Source organism: Giraffa tippelskirchi, chromosome 7 (genome assembly GCF_054371585.1).
Source record: "Giraffa tippelskirchi isolate mGirTip1 chromosome 7, T2T-mGirTip1v1.2.pri, whole genome shotgun sequence".
NCBI lineage: Eukaryota > Metazoa > Chordata > Mammalia > Artiodactyla > Giraffidae > Giraffa > Giraffa tippelskirchi.
This window is the reverse complement of record NC_137281.1, coordinates 105,049,279-105,067,632: the sequence shown is the minus strand read 5'-3', so window position 1 is coordinate 105,067,632 and position 18,354 is coordinate 105,049,279. Positions and strand designations below refer to the sequence as shown.

The window sequence follows — 18,354 nt, the reverse complement described above, 5'->3', positions numbered from 1 at the left end:
TCTGTAAGTTGTCTTTTTATTCTCTCAACAGTCTTTTTGAAATACTTAAGTTCTTAATTATGTTGAAGTCCAGCTTATAAGTTTTTTTTTTTATGGCTCATATTTTTAGTATTGTTTCTAAGAAATCTTTACCTAATCCAGTTTTTAGGATACATGTCTTTTCTTCAGATTTATTCCCAAGTATTTCATTTTTTAAAAACTGTTGAAAATGAACATTGTATTCTTGGGTCGCTTGAGGTTCATGTTTTTAAAGAGAACTTCAATATCAAATGTTAATGTGATTATTATGGGATGTTGTGGTTATGTTCTTTAAGTTGTTTGGTAAATTGTTGTATATATACTATAGATATTTCTATCCATTAAGAAGAATGAAGTGTATCTAAATATAGTTAAATGCAACAATGTCTAAGATGTATTAAACTTAAAAAGTTAAGTTGAAGAATAATACAAATAATATGATTTCATCTTTGCAAATAAAACAAACTGTATGGGTATGTGTTTATAAATTATGAATGTGTGTATTAATATATTGTTAGGATTATATGTATAGAAAAGGGTCAGAAAGGATTTCTTTAAAATAGTGCCCCAATTATTACTACCTTTAACTTTCTGATAAAAATATAATGATCAGATTGAGAATGTAAGTAATAATGACAGACTTTCAAAATACTAAATAAAGTTACAGTAGAATATAACTTTTTAAATAGCCCATTAATTTTCAGGTGCTGAAGAGACTGACAAAATTTATATTCTTCTATATTTTAAAGATAAATATACTTATCATTATTCAAAATAGTATGATATGAAACTTCAGTCATTGGTAAGGGCCTGTGTTGACATGGTGTTTCTTTAGGCATAATTCTTCTAAGACATCATCAGTTGCTATTTTAGCTTTTTGTAGGATAAAATTATATTTTCTAAGTTTTATTTGATTTTCTACTGTAAAATAGGTGTAAATACTGCAATGTGTACTCAAAGTTTACTTATTTTTATAAAAAAATTAATTTCTTAAAGGAACATATTTTCAGTCCTTAAGAGTTTATTTTGTTTATTTTAGCTTAAGACAATAGAAACTCTATTGGGCAGTACAACCAAAATCGGAGATGTGATTGTTCTTGGGATGATAACCCAGTTAAAAGAGGTAAGTGAAACTTGATAAGTATCCATCCTTTATTTTCAGCCTTCAGACTGATGAAATGTCAATTAAATACAGCATGTTTACAGAGGGCATTGGAATGTATTCTTCATTGAAAGCAGCTACTTCAGTTACCTAGTAACTTTCATTTGCATTTGGTTTCCTGAGTAGACATCAGAAAGGAGTGTCTTAGACAAGCCACCAGTTTGCATAGCCTAAAATTAGTTCCCCAGTGATCTCTATTTGACTTCTCAGTTTCTAAGCATTCAAAGCTGCAGACCACATCCTGCTCCCTGGGAGATGCTGTTGGCTCTCCTAGGTGAAGGCACCTGGTGAGGTCCCTCTTGTGGCAGCCAGCAAATGTCCCTGTTGCCATCTCTTGATTGGCAGTAGTCATTGTTTGATACCTCTGAGGACTCTGAGTCTCAATTAAGTGATGAAAAAGCCTAGATTTGGAATTACTGATTTTTTAAAAAATCCACAGTACTCTCTACTATATTCTGTTGTCAAAATTGTCAGTATTTTAATTGTTTTGCCGTAGTATTCATTTTTACATAAATGTGGACATATTTCTTTTAATTTTTTTTAGGGAAAATTTTTTCTGGAAGATCCTACAGGAACAATACAACTGGATCTTAGTAAAGCTATATCCTTCACTTTTATTTTTTTTTTAATCTGTGTTAAATGAATTGGGGAAATTGATTAAATATCATTTTCAAGTTTACCTATTTGGGTACTTAGTGTAACTTCCATATGGTGGTGTAGGAATCCAGAGACATAATCCTAACTAGAGACAAAAATGTTTAATTCCCCCTTATTTGCTGTATCCAGACAAATCACTGAAAAAGTTTATAACATGCTGAAAATGCTCTATATCTTCAGTATTACATCTTAGAATCAGATATGGGGATATTTAAACCTAACATTTTTTAAGCAATAATCTATTCAGAGTTTTAAATGTGTAATCTTTGAAAGTATCATTTGAAGGTTCTGTTGAGCCGAAAATGTATATTGACTTTATCACCACCTCAAGCATAGAATTATTTTCCTTAATTACTGTATACCAGTTCCATAGTGGTTTATACACAGAATCATGCTTTGTCTTAGCAGAGGGTAAGTTAGTATTTTTTTCCCTGTCCTCCTCATCATTTTAAAGTAAAACCCTTTCTACATTGGTTAAAATACATTAACAGTGTAACTCAGGGGAATATTGATTATCAGAGCATACCTTTGACATTATGTAACACTCAGACTTCTAATGGGCACAGGGTTTCTTTCTGGGATGATGAAAATATTCTGAAATTAGTACTGATGGTTGTACAACTTGTGAATAGACTAAAAACTACTGAGGTATGCACTTTTAATTTATTTTTATTGATTTACTTATTTTTGGCTGAGCTGGGTCTTTGTTGCTATGCGTGGGCTTTCTCTAGTTGTGGCAAGTGGGGGATACTCTTTAGTTGTGAGTCATGGGCTTCTCATTGCGGTGGCTTCTCCTGTTGCAGAGCTCTAGGGTGTGTGGGCTTCAGTAGTTGCGGCTCCCAGGCTCTAGAGAGCAGGCTGAGTAGTTATGGCAAAGGAGCTTAGTTGCCCTGCAGCATGTGGGAATCTTGCCAGACCAGGGATCAAACCTGTGTTCCCTGCATTGCAAGGCAGCTTCTTAACCACTGGGCCACCAGGGAAGTCCTGAGGTATATACACTTTTAAAGGGTTGTATGATGTGTGAATTATATCTCAGTGAAGTTAAAAGAAAAAGATTGCACAGTCATAAAATGAGACATTTTTATGCAGATGTAGAGAGTGGACTTGTGGATACAGGGGGGAAAGGGGAGGGTGGGACCGTTTGGGAGAGCAGGATTGACATAGATACACTACCATGTGTAAAATAGATAGCTGTGAGAAGCTCCTGTATAGCACAGGGAGCTCAGCTTGAAGCTCTGTGATGACCTAGAGGGGTGGGATGGAGGGGGAGGGAGGCTTAAGAGAGAGTGGATATATGGATACGTTTAGCTGATTTACTCTGTTGTATACTTTGTTATATAATTATACTCCAATAAAAAATAAATGTAAAAAAAAGAAAAGAAACATTTTTATCTGTGTACCTTATCTGTCTGTACTCTAACATGTACTGTGAAATAAGAAAGGGAAAAGTTTTACTTCTAAATCTATTACAATTTCATGACTCTTTTTTTAAATAGATCTGGGACTATCAAGAATTCTCTGGTGGTCCAGTGGTTAGCACTCCGAACGTTCACTTCCATGGCCCCAGGTTCCATCCCTGGTCAGGGAACCAAGATCTTGCAAGTCACATGGTGTGGCCGAAAATAAAAAACAAAAAAAAGAACTGAGACTGTCTCTGAACCTGAAACTGTTTCGTAGCTCAGTGGGACTGGTGAATTCTGTAGTTAGTTGACCGGGGATTAAACGATGGCCTAGCATTACTGCTTTGTGTTCCACAGTTTTGTCCTTTCAAACAAGAAAATTGGACAAATGAAAGTGATTTGTTACTTATCTCTTTTTCAGGCTGGTTTGAAGATCAGGTGTTTCATGTCAATGCCTTTGGATTTCCACCCACTGAACCCTCTAGTACTACTAGGTATAAAAATGTTTGACTTAAACTCTATAGAAATTTTAGAATACTGGTAGTAATAAATGTAAGATAGTATATCACATGTCAATTATTACAAGTCCTCAGACTTTGTGTTAGAAGGTGAAGAGCAATGGAAAAGGAGAGTTAAAAGACTGGACTTTATATGAAACTGAAAACTAGTGGGTTGACTCCAGACTGGTTGCAATAGCATCTTTGTATTTGGCTTTCACTGGGAAAGATTTCCAATCCATTGGTCTTATTTATCTATAGGACTGAGACAAGAGATAGGAAAACAGAAGAATATAATTCCCATGTTAATATAAAGTTCTTATTTTTGTATTTTACTGAGTGAAAGCTATAAGAGGCAGATTATATAGTTATTTAATATATGCAAAATCATTATAATATTAGAGGGGTTCCAAAAGGACCTTCTCCGAGAGGAGTGAGTTCTCTGTCACTCAAGGAGTTTGATAGAGGCTGAATAATGGTGTGAAAGTTGTAGATGGTGGCCTGTGGGTTGAATGTAGTCTATAGACATTTCTTGTTTCCCCTTGGAGGTATTTAAGCATATTTTGAATTAGTGTCCAATATTTGAAAATTAGGAGATTTCTGAGTTATCTTGAACAATCAGCTCTGGCAGTACTTCACACCTGAATTCTCACCTCGAACATCTACAGTGATGGCTCACTTTGGGCAGGATAAGTGTATGCACCCTCATTCACACCTAGTCAGCCTCAGCTGGCTGCTGCTTTGATATTTAGTATTAGCTTCCCCGAGCCTGTAGGCATCTGGGGTAATTAGTTGCATTCTAATCCTGAGATTCCATGATGATGGTGATGATTTCAAGAAGTCTGATGATTAAGATTTTAGATTCAGTCTGCTGTTATAAATCAGGTGCCAAGGCCATGTTTGCTGGCGGGGAGTCACTGGCAGGCAGCTTTTGCTGTGCATCTTCTTCCTGGTGAAGTAAATCCAGGGTAAAGTGCTGGTCATGCCACAGAGAATACAAGCCCACATCAAGCCAGTTTACTTTTAAGTGAGTGCTTTTAGTGCTAGTTTGTGGCTAGGTTTACATCATGGTAGGGTTTCTTGGGGCTATATTGAAAGCATAATTGCTGTTGTCTTGGTGTTAGAGTTTCATACAAGCCTCAAAATTACTCTTCCGAATGAGAGGTATAATCAAGGAAGCTGGCCTTGAGTGTTACCATTCGTTTCAGTTTAGCCAAGCATTCATCTTTGTAATGTCTCAAATAATCTTCTATTTAAATTGTCCCACTTTCTCTAAATTAAAGTACAGATTTGCTGGGATTCCATTGCCATGTTGCTCTTTCACTGGTACAAGACATGTGACTTGTGTTTTCTGAGCCTTATGTGTTGTTAAAGTTCCTAGAATTCCTAGATTATTTCTTGGGAAAACAGCCTTCCTCTTGCTCCTGTCTTTGTACCTTATATTCCATGAACCAAGGATAGAAGATGTTATTGAGGCTTTTTCAAGCTTTAATTTCTCAAGAATCAGCTTAATAAGTATTTCTGTTTGTAATGTTCTGGTTTATGTTTGGGTATATAACTGAAATCATCTGTATCATCTTATTTCATTCCTGATAACTGCAAGATTGTAACCTAACACTGTCACCTGTTATTGGGATGGCCTCAGGCATGTCACTTAAACACTTCTAAACCTGAACCTTGCTTTCTCTTTTGTAAGATAAAGAAAACAGAATCTATCAAGTTGAGGGTTTCTTTTTTATGATTTAATATTACAATCCGTCTGATATCAGTACACATTTTCCTTAAGAGCAAGGTTCAGTATTCCCTAATGCAGTGTTTGCAGTGACTTTATAGGATATAATTACAGTGACTTAATAAAAATACACAGGTTCTATATCTATTCGCTTTTTTGGACACTGAAAATGAATACATACTATACAATGCTTTGTAACCTGCTTCATCATTTAATAGTATTCAGTCAACATCTTCCATTACCATGAAGTTTTTTATTACATGATTTGTGACATTCAGCAATGTACTTTGAGCACATACTGTATTGCCAGACTCTGTGCTAGGTGTTAGATTAGGGAGATAGACATTAAACATCACCCAAATAATCTGCTGATCACAAATTTGATAAGTTCCATGAAAGAGAAGTACAGGGTCCTCCAGGTGTGTGTAACGGGGAAATCTGACTTCTGTTGGGATCCTCAAGGGACGGTTCTCTGGGACAGTATTCAACATTTAAACTGGGAACTGTAGAATGGCAGCCGGTGAAGGGTATGTATGTGGCAAGAGCAGTAGAGGCTGGAAGTGCAGAAGATCACTCCAGTTTCCATTTTGGGCAAGCTTTAGTGTTCCTTCCAGATTTTCACAATTCTGGGATATAGATAAGTCTTTGTAGACATCCCTAAATTCTTAGAAGAGGTATCTAGAAGTGAAATTGCTTAGTGAAATGGCTAGCACTTTTTTTGAGACTTTTATTAGTTATTATTTAAATTGAGTACCTATTTCTCCTACTTTCAACTACATAAGGAAATTATGCTTTATTTTAATATTTGCTTTAGTAAGTTTTAAAAGGTCCAGATATAGTTTACTTATCTTACTTTGTTTACTGCCTCACTGTTGCTTCCTTTCTCATTTTAGAATGTTTAAATAAGCTTGTTTGCTTTTTAAGTGGTACAAATAATACATTTTCATGGTACAATTTACATTGATGGGAAAATAACCTCATTGGATAGACAGAAGCTTAATTTGTAGAATTAGCAGAAAAATATCTTCAACAGAATATAGGATAGAAGGTAATAATTGTGATATAATTACCTAGGGCATACTATGGAAATATTAATTTTTTTGGAGGGCCTTCTAATACATCTGTGAAGACTTCTGCAAAACTAAAACAACTAGAGGATGAGAATAAAGATGCCATGTTTGTGTTTGTATCTGATGTTTGGTTGGACCAAGTAGAAGTATTGGAAAAACTTCACATCATGTTTTCTGGTAGGTGTCATTTTTTTTCTATTCTTTTTTATGAGAGCTCATGTCTTAAAGCTAAATTCTTTTAAAAAAATGTATCTTTTTGAGTAGTCTATTTTTGTTAAAACAGTTGATTCAGCGGTGAAATATTTTAAATGAGTTCATCTTAAAGACTTACATTTTTACATTTGAAAAATAACTGTATGTTTGCATTCATGATAAATAAGAATTAGTCCTAAAACAGTACAAGAGTGGATAACAGGTTAGGCTTTGGAGTTTGACAGAACTGGGTTTAAACAGCAGCCTAATACTTTGGGCAGGTTACTTAATCTCTCTCTCAGTTTAGAGGGATGTTGTGAGGATTAATCAAGCCATTGCAGGGCCTGGCACAAAATAAGTGCTCAATAAATGGGCACTATTATTACTATTTTTTTTATAATAAGTTGTTACTAAAATAAGGTATTGCTTTTAGACAGTAAGGTTTTATTATTAAAAACTCATGGCTAAAAAAAACAAAACAAAACAAAACTCATGGCTAAAAGATTTTAATATGATTTCTAGACCAGAAAAGTGATGTTCATTTATTCTTTTATTTTTAGGTTACTCACCAGCACCTCCAACTTGCTTTATTCTGTGTGGTAATTTTTCATCTGCACCATATGGAAAAAATCAAGTTCAAGCTTTGAAAGGTATTGAGGATCTATTTAATAAGTGTTCCTACATTTATATAAACTAAGTTGATAAGAAATAATCTATATTAATATAAATTTATTCATAATATGTAGAGTTGTATCTGATCAAATAAAATTTGATTTATGTATATCATATGCAAATTAAATTCAATATCTCTTTAAAATTTTAGATTCCCTAAAAACTTTGGCAGATATAATATGTGAATACCCAAATATTCATCAAAGGTAATGATTTCTATTGCTATATATTTTCATTTAAAGGGTTATTTGAGGAACAAAAATAAATCCTAATTTAAGAAATGAGTGGAAGAAAAAGTTGAGAAAATTAGTATAGCTGGGAGATAAAATTATCCTTCTATCACAATAATATATGTTACATACTAGTAGAGATTTATATTGAAAAGTATTAAATGGAAGAGTGATAATTTCAACCATATTCCAGATTTCTTGGTGACATTATTACTCTAAGGGCCTAGAACTATACTCTTCAATATGATAGTCACTGGCCACATGGATCTCTTTAAATTTAAAGCTATATCATTTAAGGGAATTCCCTGGTGGTCCAGTGGTTACAACTCTGTGCTTTCACTGAGGAGGGGTCCAGGCTTGATCCCTGGTCAGGGAACTAAAAGAACCCTGTAAACCTGGCAGTATGGCCTAAAATTAAAAAACTAAAAAAAAAAATTCAGTCACACTAGCCACAGTTCAAGTACTCAGTAATTAGTACAGATATAGAACATTTCCATCATTGAATGGTATCTACTGAATGGTATTGGTCTAGAGACTTTTATTCGTTCATTTATTAAAATGTATGAAATTTAATTTAAAAATTTTATAATTTAATTAAAGGCAATACCTTGGTTTTAGGCTGTTGGGTAGCAGTATAATAATATTTTTAGAATGAATTATGTTGAATTTTGCTACAGCAGTCGTTTTGTGTTTGTACCTGGTCCAGAGGATCCTGGATTTGGTTCCATCTTACCAAGGTAAGTTTTATTCAGATATTTGCAGCAGTAAAGAAAACTTTGTAAACTAAAAAATATATACTGTATCACCTTAATTGTATTTATAGGCCACCATTTGCTGAAAGCATCACTAATGAATTCAGGCAAAGAGTACCATTTTCAGTTTTTACTACTAATCCTTGCAGGTAAATATTAGTATTTTGTATTTTTTTTTTTTTTACCTTTCATTTAAAAATTAACCTATTTCTTAAAATTTGTCTCTAGATTTTGATTGTCATGGAGTAAAAAGAAAATTTCTCTTTATTTTAGGTTTCTCAAAACTTTAACAATACTTTAACTTTATTTAAATAATTCACTAGCATTTAGAAACGTAATAATGGATGGAGATTTTAAAATAGATATTCCAATTATACATCCTTTAAGAAAAGTTACAATGGAAGAATGGAAGGATTATGCACTTACTGTATGTGCCACGGTGACCATAGGTTCTTACTGAGGGAATGCTTTCAGTCTTTGGTTCCCTCTCTTTTCTACCTACATTCACTCCTTCAGTGACTTTATCCAGTCCATGAGCTTTAAATATCCTCTATGCATTGACAACTCCCACATTGATATCTCCACCTCAAACCTCCTCCCTGACTCCAGACGCACATATTCAGTTGCCTACACATCATCTCCCAGTGGATGTCTAAAAACAACTTCAAACCGAACATCTAATCTTCTTCCCCCATCAGCCCCACCCTGTCCTGTAGCTTTCCTCATTGTAGTTCATGACACCTTTATCCTTGCATTCGTTCAGGCCAACCTTCGGGGTTTCTCCTCACATGCAGGCTTTTAGGAAGTCCTTCAAAAATCTGAAGGAGGACTTCAAACTTTTATTATCCAGAATCTGGCCATCTCTCTATACTTCCCCCTCTATGACCCTCTACCATCTTGTCTAGCCTTGACTACTGTAATAGCCTCCTCACTGGTCTCTAGCTTCTACTCCTGCTCCTCCGTAATCTGCCCTCAACCATGTCAGAGTGATCCTTTAAACCAGAAGGCGTATCGCACTGCCCTTAACGGATTTAGAAAGATGGACCCATCGTTTTATTTGGTAACAGCCCATATCCTATGCAGTGGTGGTCATGGCTCTGCGTGACCTGGCCCCCAGTTCCCTCTGTGATTTCTTCTCCTCCTCTTCTATTCCAGCCACTCCAGCCTCCTTTTGTTCTTCAGATGTGCCAGGCATGGTTCATCCTAGGGCCTCTGCTCTGCCTGTTCCCTCCACCTGCCTCTGCGTGTCTGTGTGACTCTCTCACTTCCTTCAACTCTGTGCTCAGATCAATCTTCACTATGAGTCCTACCTGTTCCAGTCCTCCTATTAAATACTCCAGCCTTTGACCTTCCCTTGCTCCAAATGATCCCTGTTAGTCTTTTTCTTTTTGCCATACACTTAATCATCTTTCAACATACTATTAATTTTCGTGTCTGTTGTCTATCGTCTCTGAACACCCACCCCCAACAGAATGAACTGCATCAGGGCTGGGGTCTTTTTGTTAGTTCACTCATCCCTAGAGTAATGCTAGACACGTATTGAGAGCTCAATAAGTTACTGTCAAATGCACGGATGAATAGATTATGGTTGAATTTTTGCTGAAGTTAACAGTGGGAAGTGGGAATGTATTATAAAACATCTTGCCTTTAAAATTACATTATATTTTTTTCTGCGGAAGTCACCTTCAACTACCATTTTCATTTCAGAATTCAGTATTGTACACAAGAAATTATTGTCTTTCGTGAAGACTTAGTGAATAAAATGTGCAGAAACTGTGTCCGTTTTCCCAGTAGCAATTTGGATATTCCTAATCATGTAAGTTAAATATCTTCTTTATTAAGGTATCTTACATGTGACTTTATATAAAATTTTAAGTTACTTAATCACTTGCCCTTTTGTTTATAGTTCAAAATAATTTCAACACACTTTTGTCAGTAAGGTAATTTTTGTTCCCTAAATCAGTGTTTCTCAGTTTTCTTATTGAGGTATCCCCTAATGAACAGAAGAAGCCCAGAACAAGCAGGAAATTTCTTTGGAGCTTCCCGTTTTGCCTTTAGAACTCACAAATCTTACATTGTACTTATATATATTTAAAGAAAATGTGTTTTTATATTTATTAAATATTTCCTATGATATGCCCACATTAGGAAGATGTGGTGTTTATCAAGACTGCCTGACATACAGCTGTCAATCACTGGTTACATGTATCCTCATTTGGAAGTATGGACATAGATCATACACAGCATGTTTAGTATGTATTTTATAACCTTTAATGTGTATGTAGGTCAAGTATATATTCTTGGCATTACCCAAGCTGTGGAATTATTTTTAGATGAACAGAATTAGGAAGTGAGTTTATTGTACAGCTAAAAATATAACTGCTCCAAAATGACTCTTTGAGGAAGGAGCTTTTATAGTATTAAATGAAAACTCATAAATTTCTCCTAAAATACAGGATAATTTCATATCAGTGTTCCCAAAGCTCTGTGATTCAGTTTTCCCAAATGTTTCTCAAATTTGCTAAGTCTCTTTGGTAATCATTATTTAATTTGAAATTCTCTGTTGTTCTTTTAGCTTTTACAAATGCACTGAAGTTTGTTTTGTGTCGTTCTTTTGTAGTTTGTAAAGACTGTCTTATCCCAAGGACACCTGACTCCTCTCCCTCTTTATGTCTGCCCAGTGTACTGGGCGTATGACTATGCTCTGAGAGTGTACCCTGTGCCTGACCTACTTGTCATCGCAGACAAATATGATCCTTTTACTTTGACCAATACCGAATGCCTCTGCATAAACCCTGTAAGAATGTAGTTAACATTATGTATCATAATTTGTCAAGATTAGAGTGTTACTTCTTTAAAGTATATGTTTAATCAGTTACTGTTGGAGTAAAAATATCCTATCAATGAAATAATGGAATTAATTTGGTATAAAGAGAAAGTTCTTAAACTTTCAAAAGAACATGTGACTATAAAGTAATGTGACTTAAGTCTTTAAAAAAAAAAAAGGGCACTATTATAAATCCAAATGAGTATTTTCCCCTTCAAAGTAACTTGCCTTGGGATTCCTTTCTGGAAATTACTTTCAGCGCATGTATCCTATTCTCTGTACACATATTAAAGGTACTTGTCCATTGAGGGTGATTTTTTTTTAGGAATTGTCCAGGTCTCCAAAATCTAAGCCTGATGAATGTTGAAATTCTTACTGGGACACACTTTAATATTTCATTTTTATGCAGAACCTTGAAATTGCTTCAGAATCCTGAAGTTGCTTCTCAATTTCTGTAAAAGTATAACTGACTTTTTGAACTTGGGGGTTAAATGCTGCATAAATGTTGCTATTTATATCAAGTATCTTCACTAGTGATTTTTAATATGTATGCTTCCTTGATTCTTATGAATTTTAGACTTTAATTTTTTGGTTCTTTTTTTTTTTAATCTAGGTCACTTTTAGAAACATCATCCCTTACTGCTTTTCTCACACATTTATTTTATCCAGCTTCCTCAACCACAGAACTGCTGACATTTTGAACCAGATAATTCTGTTTTGGGGCACTGTCCTGTTCATTGCAGGGTGTTTAGCAGCATCCCTGACTTCCACCAACTAGATGCCAGTAGCAGCCCCCAGTTTTAACAATCGAAAATGTCCTCAGGTATCTGCCAGTTGTCTCTAGGGGACAAAACTGACCCTGGTTGGGAACTACTATTATAAGGATGTGCACAATTGATTTGGTTTCATTGTTTTTATAATTTGTGGCCTAATTTTTACAGAATCTTTATTCATATTTCAATATTCTTGTCATAATGAGGCTATTTCCTTATTTAAACTGAACTCTTTGGGTGTTCTCATAGTTAATGCTGTATTTGAAAACACTTTATTTCTGAATTTTTCTTCTTTTTCATCTTGTAAATGAGTAAACCACCATTTCCTACACCATCATTTTATCTTTTTTACATTATTTATACCTTTGTGGACAAGCTCAAAAATTTTTTTTTAATAATTTTATTTCTTTTTGGCTGCACTGGTTCTTTGGTGCTACATGTGGGCCTTCTCTAGTTGTGGCGAATGGGGGCTATGCTCTAGTTGCAGTGCATGGACTTCTCATTGCAGTGGCTTCTCTTGTTGCAGAGCACGGGCTCTAGGGTGAGCAGGCTTCAGCACCGGTGGCTGCCAGGCTCTAGAGCACAGGCTCAGTAGTTGTGGTGCATGGGCTTAGTTCCCCTGCAGCATGTGGGATCTTCCAGGAGCAAGGATCGAACCCACGTCTCCTGCATTAGCAGGTGGATTCTTAACCACTGGACCACCAGAGAAGTCCCCAAAACTTGGTTTTGACATTGTTTCATCCTTTCTTGATACTTATTCCCATTAATGAATGCCTGCAATAGGCCAGGTATTGAGCTAGTGCCAGGGACACAAAGACTGAAAAGACAAGAGTCTGCTTTATTTAGAGTCCAGTAATGGACAGTTGTATATGTGACCCTGCTCTGTTGCTTTGAAGGGACAATGGGGGGCATCAATCCCAGATTTTCACTGGGGAGAGGGGCAGGAAAGATTTCTCGAACATGATGTTCGAGTGTCTTATATGCTTACTAAACATCATTCAGTACTGTTTATTTCTTATACTAAGTAGACCCACTCCTAAGCATTTCTGGTCACATTTTTTAGCATGACTGTTTTGGTCAACCTTACTTTTTCCTTCTGGTGGAGATACTTTATAGTAATATTTTTTCTCTACAAAGAGCATGCAGAAATTTGTCTCATTACTTTATAGTCACACCTTGTACCTTCATCTTTAAGTCATGAGCAAGGAATTTGATTTTAAAAATAGGGGTTCTTTTTTTAAAAGTTGAGTATTCACTTATGGGCATTTTTCTCTCCAAAGGGCTCTTTTCCAAGAAGTGGATTTTCATTCAAAGTTTTTTATCCTTCCAATAAGATAGTAGAAGATAGGTAAGTGTGCCTTCAGAAACAGCTGTCTCTTGGCATAATACTGCTAAAAATCAGATGTTCTGAAGGTGTGCTGAGGTTTTTTGAAATGTCTACAGTAGCTCATTGGCAATGTTCTAGGCTGAACTTATTGTGTTCATGCTGTGTGACACAGAATTGTATGTACTTGATGGCACATTTGCATGAAATAGACCAAGAACTGTTTTCTGTGGGAAATCTCAGATTGGCTGTGGGGCTGGGCTAGTTCTTTTACAGGCTGACTCGTGATGAGGTTATTATTCCGAAAAGGCAGGCTTGCCTTCCACATGTGAAAGTTGCTCAGTCATGTCTGACTCTTTGAGACCCCATGGACTATACAGTCCATGGAATTCTCCAGGCCAGAATACTGGAGGGGGTAGCCTTTCCCTTCTCCAGGGGATCTTCCCAACCCAGGGATCAATCCCAGGCCTCCCGTATTGCAGGCAGATTCTTTACCAGCTGAGCCACTCAAAACCCAGGTAATCTGCCTTAAATTGGCAGGAAAGAATTGTTGGTGTGGGGAGGTCCTGAGGAAAAAAGAATAATTACCTGGTGGGTAGTAGTTTTCAGAAGGTGTCCTATAGACCACATGCATGAGAATCCTCTGAGGTCCATGTTAAAAGTGTTAAATTACAAGATCCCACCCCAACCTTATTAAATGTCTCTCCAGTTGTAGCACCCAGAAATGTGCATTTTTAACAGTTTCCCCTAGATGCAGGCATCCTAACATGTGATTTCTCCATTAATTGTAATTGTATTTCCCACCAGTTAAGAACAGTAACCAAATACCTCCAGGTTCTCATTAGAGAATATAATCTTGACAACTCAACCTTTTTTTACTTTTTGTAATTAACAAATTTATTTAAATAAAAGCACAAATACATGATAAAAATTTCAAACAATGCTTAAAAGTATAAAATAGAGAAAGAAAACATACCTCTACTTCCTAACCCTGAAATCATGATTAATAGTTTCTTTTATGTGTTTCTTGAAAAAAAATTTTTGCATTATTTTTGCTGCTCAGTATTCACGGAGGATTAAAGTCTGTTCACTTTGGGACATACTAAATTTTATTATTGGATTCACTCATTTGACATGTATTTGGTTCTTACTGTATTCCAGGCACTGCTTAGTTTTGGGAATATAACCAGGCAGATACTCATAAAAGTCACTGATATTCTAGCCTCTGTTCCATGAACTGAATATATGTTTGACTTTAGTTAACAATGAATCCTTAAAGAAAATTTTTTTAAAATTTGGAATGCCTTTAGGTAAGGGCAAACACTTACCCTGTCTCAACCACTCCCTGTTGTTGACAGTAATTTTGTGACCCCAGGATTAAGCTACCTCTGAAGCATATTTTGTCCATCTTTCAAAACAATCTTTGGCTGCACCATGCCAGATTTCAGGATCTTAGTTCCCAAAGCAGAGATCAAACTCATGACCTCGTCAGTGAATGTGCAGAGTCCTAACCACTGGGCCACCAGGGAATTCCGTTTTGTCCACCTTTAGATTGACTTTTACTGAACTGAATTTTGTTGTAAATTAACAGACATATGGAACTTATTCTGCTATGAAAACCAATAGTGAGCACTTTCAACAGGTCTCAGAACAAAAGAAATCTGTGCCTGTCCCAAGCAACTGTTCATCTTGGGAAAACTGTAAATCTGATAGACTCCCTTTGCTTTAGCTGCCAGGAAGCACAGCCAAACGTGCAGTCCACCTCTACAGCAGCAGGAATTACTAGCATAAATGGTGGCTGTGGCTCTGGCCTCATCTTTTTTGATCTGTATTTTTCTCTTACCTGAATTTCCTTCTTTCCTTAACTTTTATCCTTTTATCTATCTTAGTAAACCATTTAATATTCTAGAGATAGAAAAACCACAGTAGGATTTAACTGATTTATTAACAGGAAACTTCAGTTAAATTTCTTACGTTTCCTGAATGACATGCAGAATTGTTTAGTGTTTTAAGTACTATATACAGACTTCTATGACAGTTCTTAACATGCTGTATGAGAAGTCACTTATGTTCCTGTCCCTCTTAAAGTTTCTAGCACAGGCCTTGACTTGCAGTTGATACTGACTATTGTGGACATAGTTGGTCCATTTATCATCTGTGGAGTCAGATACTAAAACCCTTGACCTAATTTCCAAACTATAACTTAGTAATGATAATTTGAGGAATTTTTTCAGTGCTAGATCAAGCAAGTTGATGTATGCTTTTTTCCTTTTTTTTGAGAGAAAAAATTTTTATGATACAGTGAAATAATTTAGTGAAATAACGAATTTAGTGAAATAACTTATATTTATATATAATACTTAGTTTCTCCTAAAAAGAATTTTTTTCTTAGAATATTCGTGAAATCATATTTTAGAGTTAACACAGAAATGTAGCCAAAGTGGACTGAGGTTAACCTTGTTTCAACATGTGCTTTCAAATAGTTGTTTTATTTAAAAACATAATGTTAGTGATGTACAGGAGAAACACCCATTCTCACACAATAGTTGGTCAGAATAAAAATGGTAAAAAAAAAACCAAAACAAAAAACCTCTACAGAGGGCAACTGAACAAGATTTCTTAAGCCCTCAACTGCATATACCATCTATTACATTTCTAGGAATTTATCCTTCAGGTATACTTGGGTTTATGCATAAAAGTGGGTACAACTGTTTTTACTGTAGTTTTTATAACAGCAAGACAAACAGTTTAAATATATACCCATTTAAAAGTTATATTCTGACTTTTCTAATTTACATTAATTTCAAAGTCATAATGCATTAGTTAAAAATTATAAATATATCGTGTATTTATTACTAATTGAAAAAAAGGCATAGAATAGTGTTCATGTATCCTACCACTTGTGTTTGTGTTTTTAAAGCATTTACCCCTACACATGCTTATATGCAATTAGACAGTCCTTTATATATGATTAGATAGTCTTTGTAAGGATATCACTGTTGCTTCTAGAGAACAGAAATAGAGTCAGACTTATTTTCCACTGTGTCCCCTTTGGAATTTGGAGCAATGTGCATGTATTGACCTATTTTTAAAATTAAAATTAGATATTAAGAAATGTATAACTTAGCTTTCCCAGGTGTTTAATTTTATGAATATTTTCTATTTTCAGCAAACTTCAAGGGTTTTGAGATTCTTAGACCATCTGAAGAAACAATTCATCAATCATCTGCTTATTTTATATAATTGTTATTAAATTATAATAAAATTATGGTAAACTTTAGAATGTCCTGTTTAAATTTCTATTTATAAATTTTTTTTATAAACATGATGGTATACTTTACAAAGTTTCATAGCAAAAATATTTTCTGTATAATCGTAAGGAAAATATGAAAATGTGTAAAAATACATAATCTAAGTATACATTTGAATATAAAAATTTAAATTTCATTATTTCTATACTAGTTATATGCTTGGATATGAATTTGAGCAAACTCCAGAAGATAGTGAAGGAGAGAGGAGCCTGGCGTGGGAGCGACTGAACAATTCACATGCTAACTGTTCACCATAAGAGTCTCAATGGTGTATTTAATAATTTCAAATTGTTTAAATTTCAAGTCATAGAATTTATTCTAATGATAGTGAAAACCGTTGTTTCAGGATATTACTGTGATATTCATTACATTACCTTTTGGCACTGAAAATTTAAAAACATTGTCCCCACAGTTTTTACCTTTAAGAGGAGTAATATTCACTTTGAAGCAGCCCTGTTTTTCTATTTTGGGCATAACCACTCAACACCATCCCCTTATCTTTTAGTTTATGGTAGGAACTACAATGAGAGCCCAGAAATGAATCTGAGTGATAGGACATTGTTAAAGGTATAAAGAGTGTTTCAAACGTAGGAATAATCTTAATATTATAGACAACTTGGAATGGAAGACCCTTCTTTCAAAGAAACTTAGCTTTTTGAGGAAGAGATACTAATAAAAAAACTAAAATGACATTAAAGGAAATTCCTCAAGAAATTTAATCTGAATATTGTGTTAAGTGAATTGTGGTTAGGATGAAGTGGCAATTTGAGATGTGGTTTGAGGATATAAATTTTCAAAATATTAGAAAAGACCTGATGTTAAAAGAGCAAGATTGAGCTTTAATCTCAAGAATAGCCTGGAAATTTTGATTAAAAGTGAAATCAAGGCATAATTCCAAAAGCTACTAGATTACTTGGAAAAATTTACAGTCTAGGCCTTGAAAGCGGTACTGAAATAGATACTGCCAGATTGTTGGTCTAGTTTCAAGAACCATAGAGCTAAACATGAAAGATTTCTTTAGGAACACATTTAATGCCTAGAAATACAGGGTGCATTTAGGGGTTAGCAAGGTGAGGAAAGATGAAGCAGAGCAGTTAACTATGAGCAAGTAAGTTACCAGAATTATAATTATTAGAATAAGACAGAAATTATAACCAGTTAGTGGTGGACATTGTCTGGAAATTAAAAGGAAGCATAGATCTGAAAAATGGGGTAGCAGACGAACAGTACTGCAGGAGTACCCAGAGCTAATACTGTGAGAAACAAGAGAGGTGGTGCGCTCCCCTACTTGGTGTTTACTCAGCATGGCTGACCTCACCTCAGAAATCTGGGTCTAAAGCACCGTCATGTGACATTATGCCTTCAGAGGCCAGGGAGATCACACAAGAGGGGAGTGGGGTGAGATTTCTGTGCTATGAAAAAAGCCAACACTTGGTCTCAGTATGGGGAAACCACAGGAACTGTATCTGATGAGGCAGGAGGAAAACCTGGATAGTGTCTTGTCATTGAGGTAATGCCAACATTATATTAAATGTTGCTGAGGCTGTCAACAAAATGAAGACAGAAAAATGACCAATGAATTTAACAACTACCAATTAATAACTACCTCAGTCAATAAATATTCTTTTATAACATCAATTCGAATGGTTGCTTAGAATCCCATTGTATGGCTCTACCCAAATCTGCTCAACCAGTCCCACTGCTGAATTCTTAAATTCTTCCCAAACCTTTAGAATC

The 18,354-nt window shown here is 35.1% G+C and overlaps 1 protein-coding gene across 5 annotated transcripts in view; it reads left to right on the top strand.

Annotated features, from left to right (window-relative positions):
• Positions 1-16,589, top strand: part of POLE2 (DNA polymerase epsilon 2, accessory subunit) — a 31,635-nt gene extending 15,046 nt beyond the window's left edge. For 3 of the 5 annotated variants that reach the window (XM_081511248.1, XM_081511244.1, XM_081511249.1), the window contains 13 exons: positions 1,058-1,141; positions 1,725-1,781; positions 2,200-2,248; positions 3,659-3,731; positions 6,541-6,713; positions 7,289-7,378; positions 7,552-7,606; positions 8,308-8,367; positions 8,454-8,531; positions 10,090-10,198; positions 11,003-11,179; positions 13,263-13,330; positions 16,476-16,589. In XM_081511248.1, the coding sequence (XP_081367374.1) occupies positions 1,058-1,141; positions 1,725-1,781; positions 2,200-2,248; positions 3,659-3,731; positions 6,541-6,713; positions 7,289-7,378; positions 7,552-7,606; positions 8,308-8,367; positions 8,454-8,531; positions 10,090-10,198; positions 11,003-11,179; positions 13,263-13,330; positions 16,476-16,494 (1,092 nt within the window). In that variant the 3' untranslated portion in view covers positions 16,495-16,589. The remainder of the gene's footprint in view (positions 1-1,057; positions 1,142-1,724; positions 1,782-2,199; positions 2,249-3,658; positions 3,732-6,540; positions 6,714-7,288; positions 7,379-7,551; positions 7,607-8,307; positions 8,368-8,453; positions 8,532-10,089; positions 10,199-11,002; positions 11,180-13,262; positions 13,331-16,475) is intronic. The other 2 variants (XM_081511247.1, XM_081511245.1) reach the window with 2 other exon arrangements.
• Positions 16,590-18,354: the final 1,765 nt, after the last annotated feature.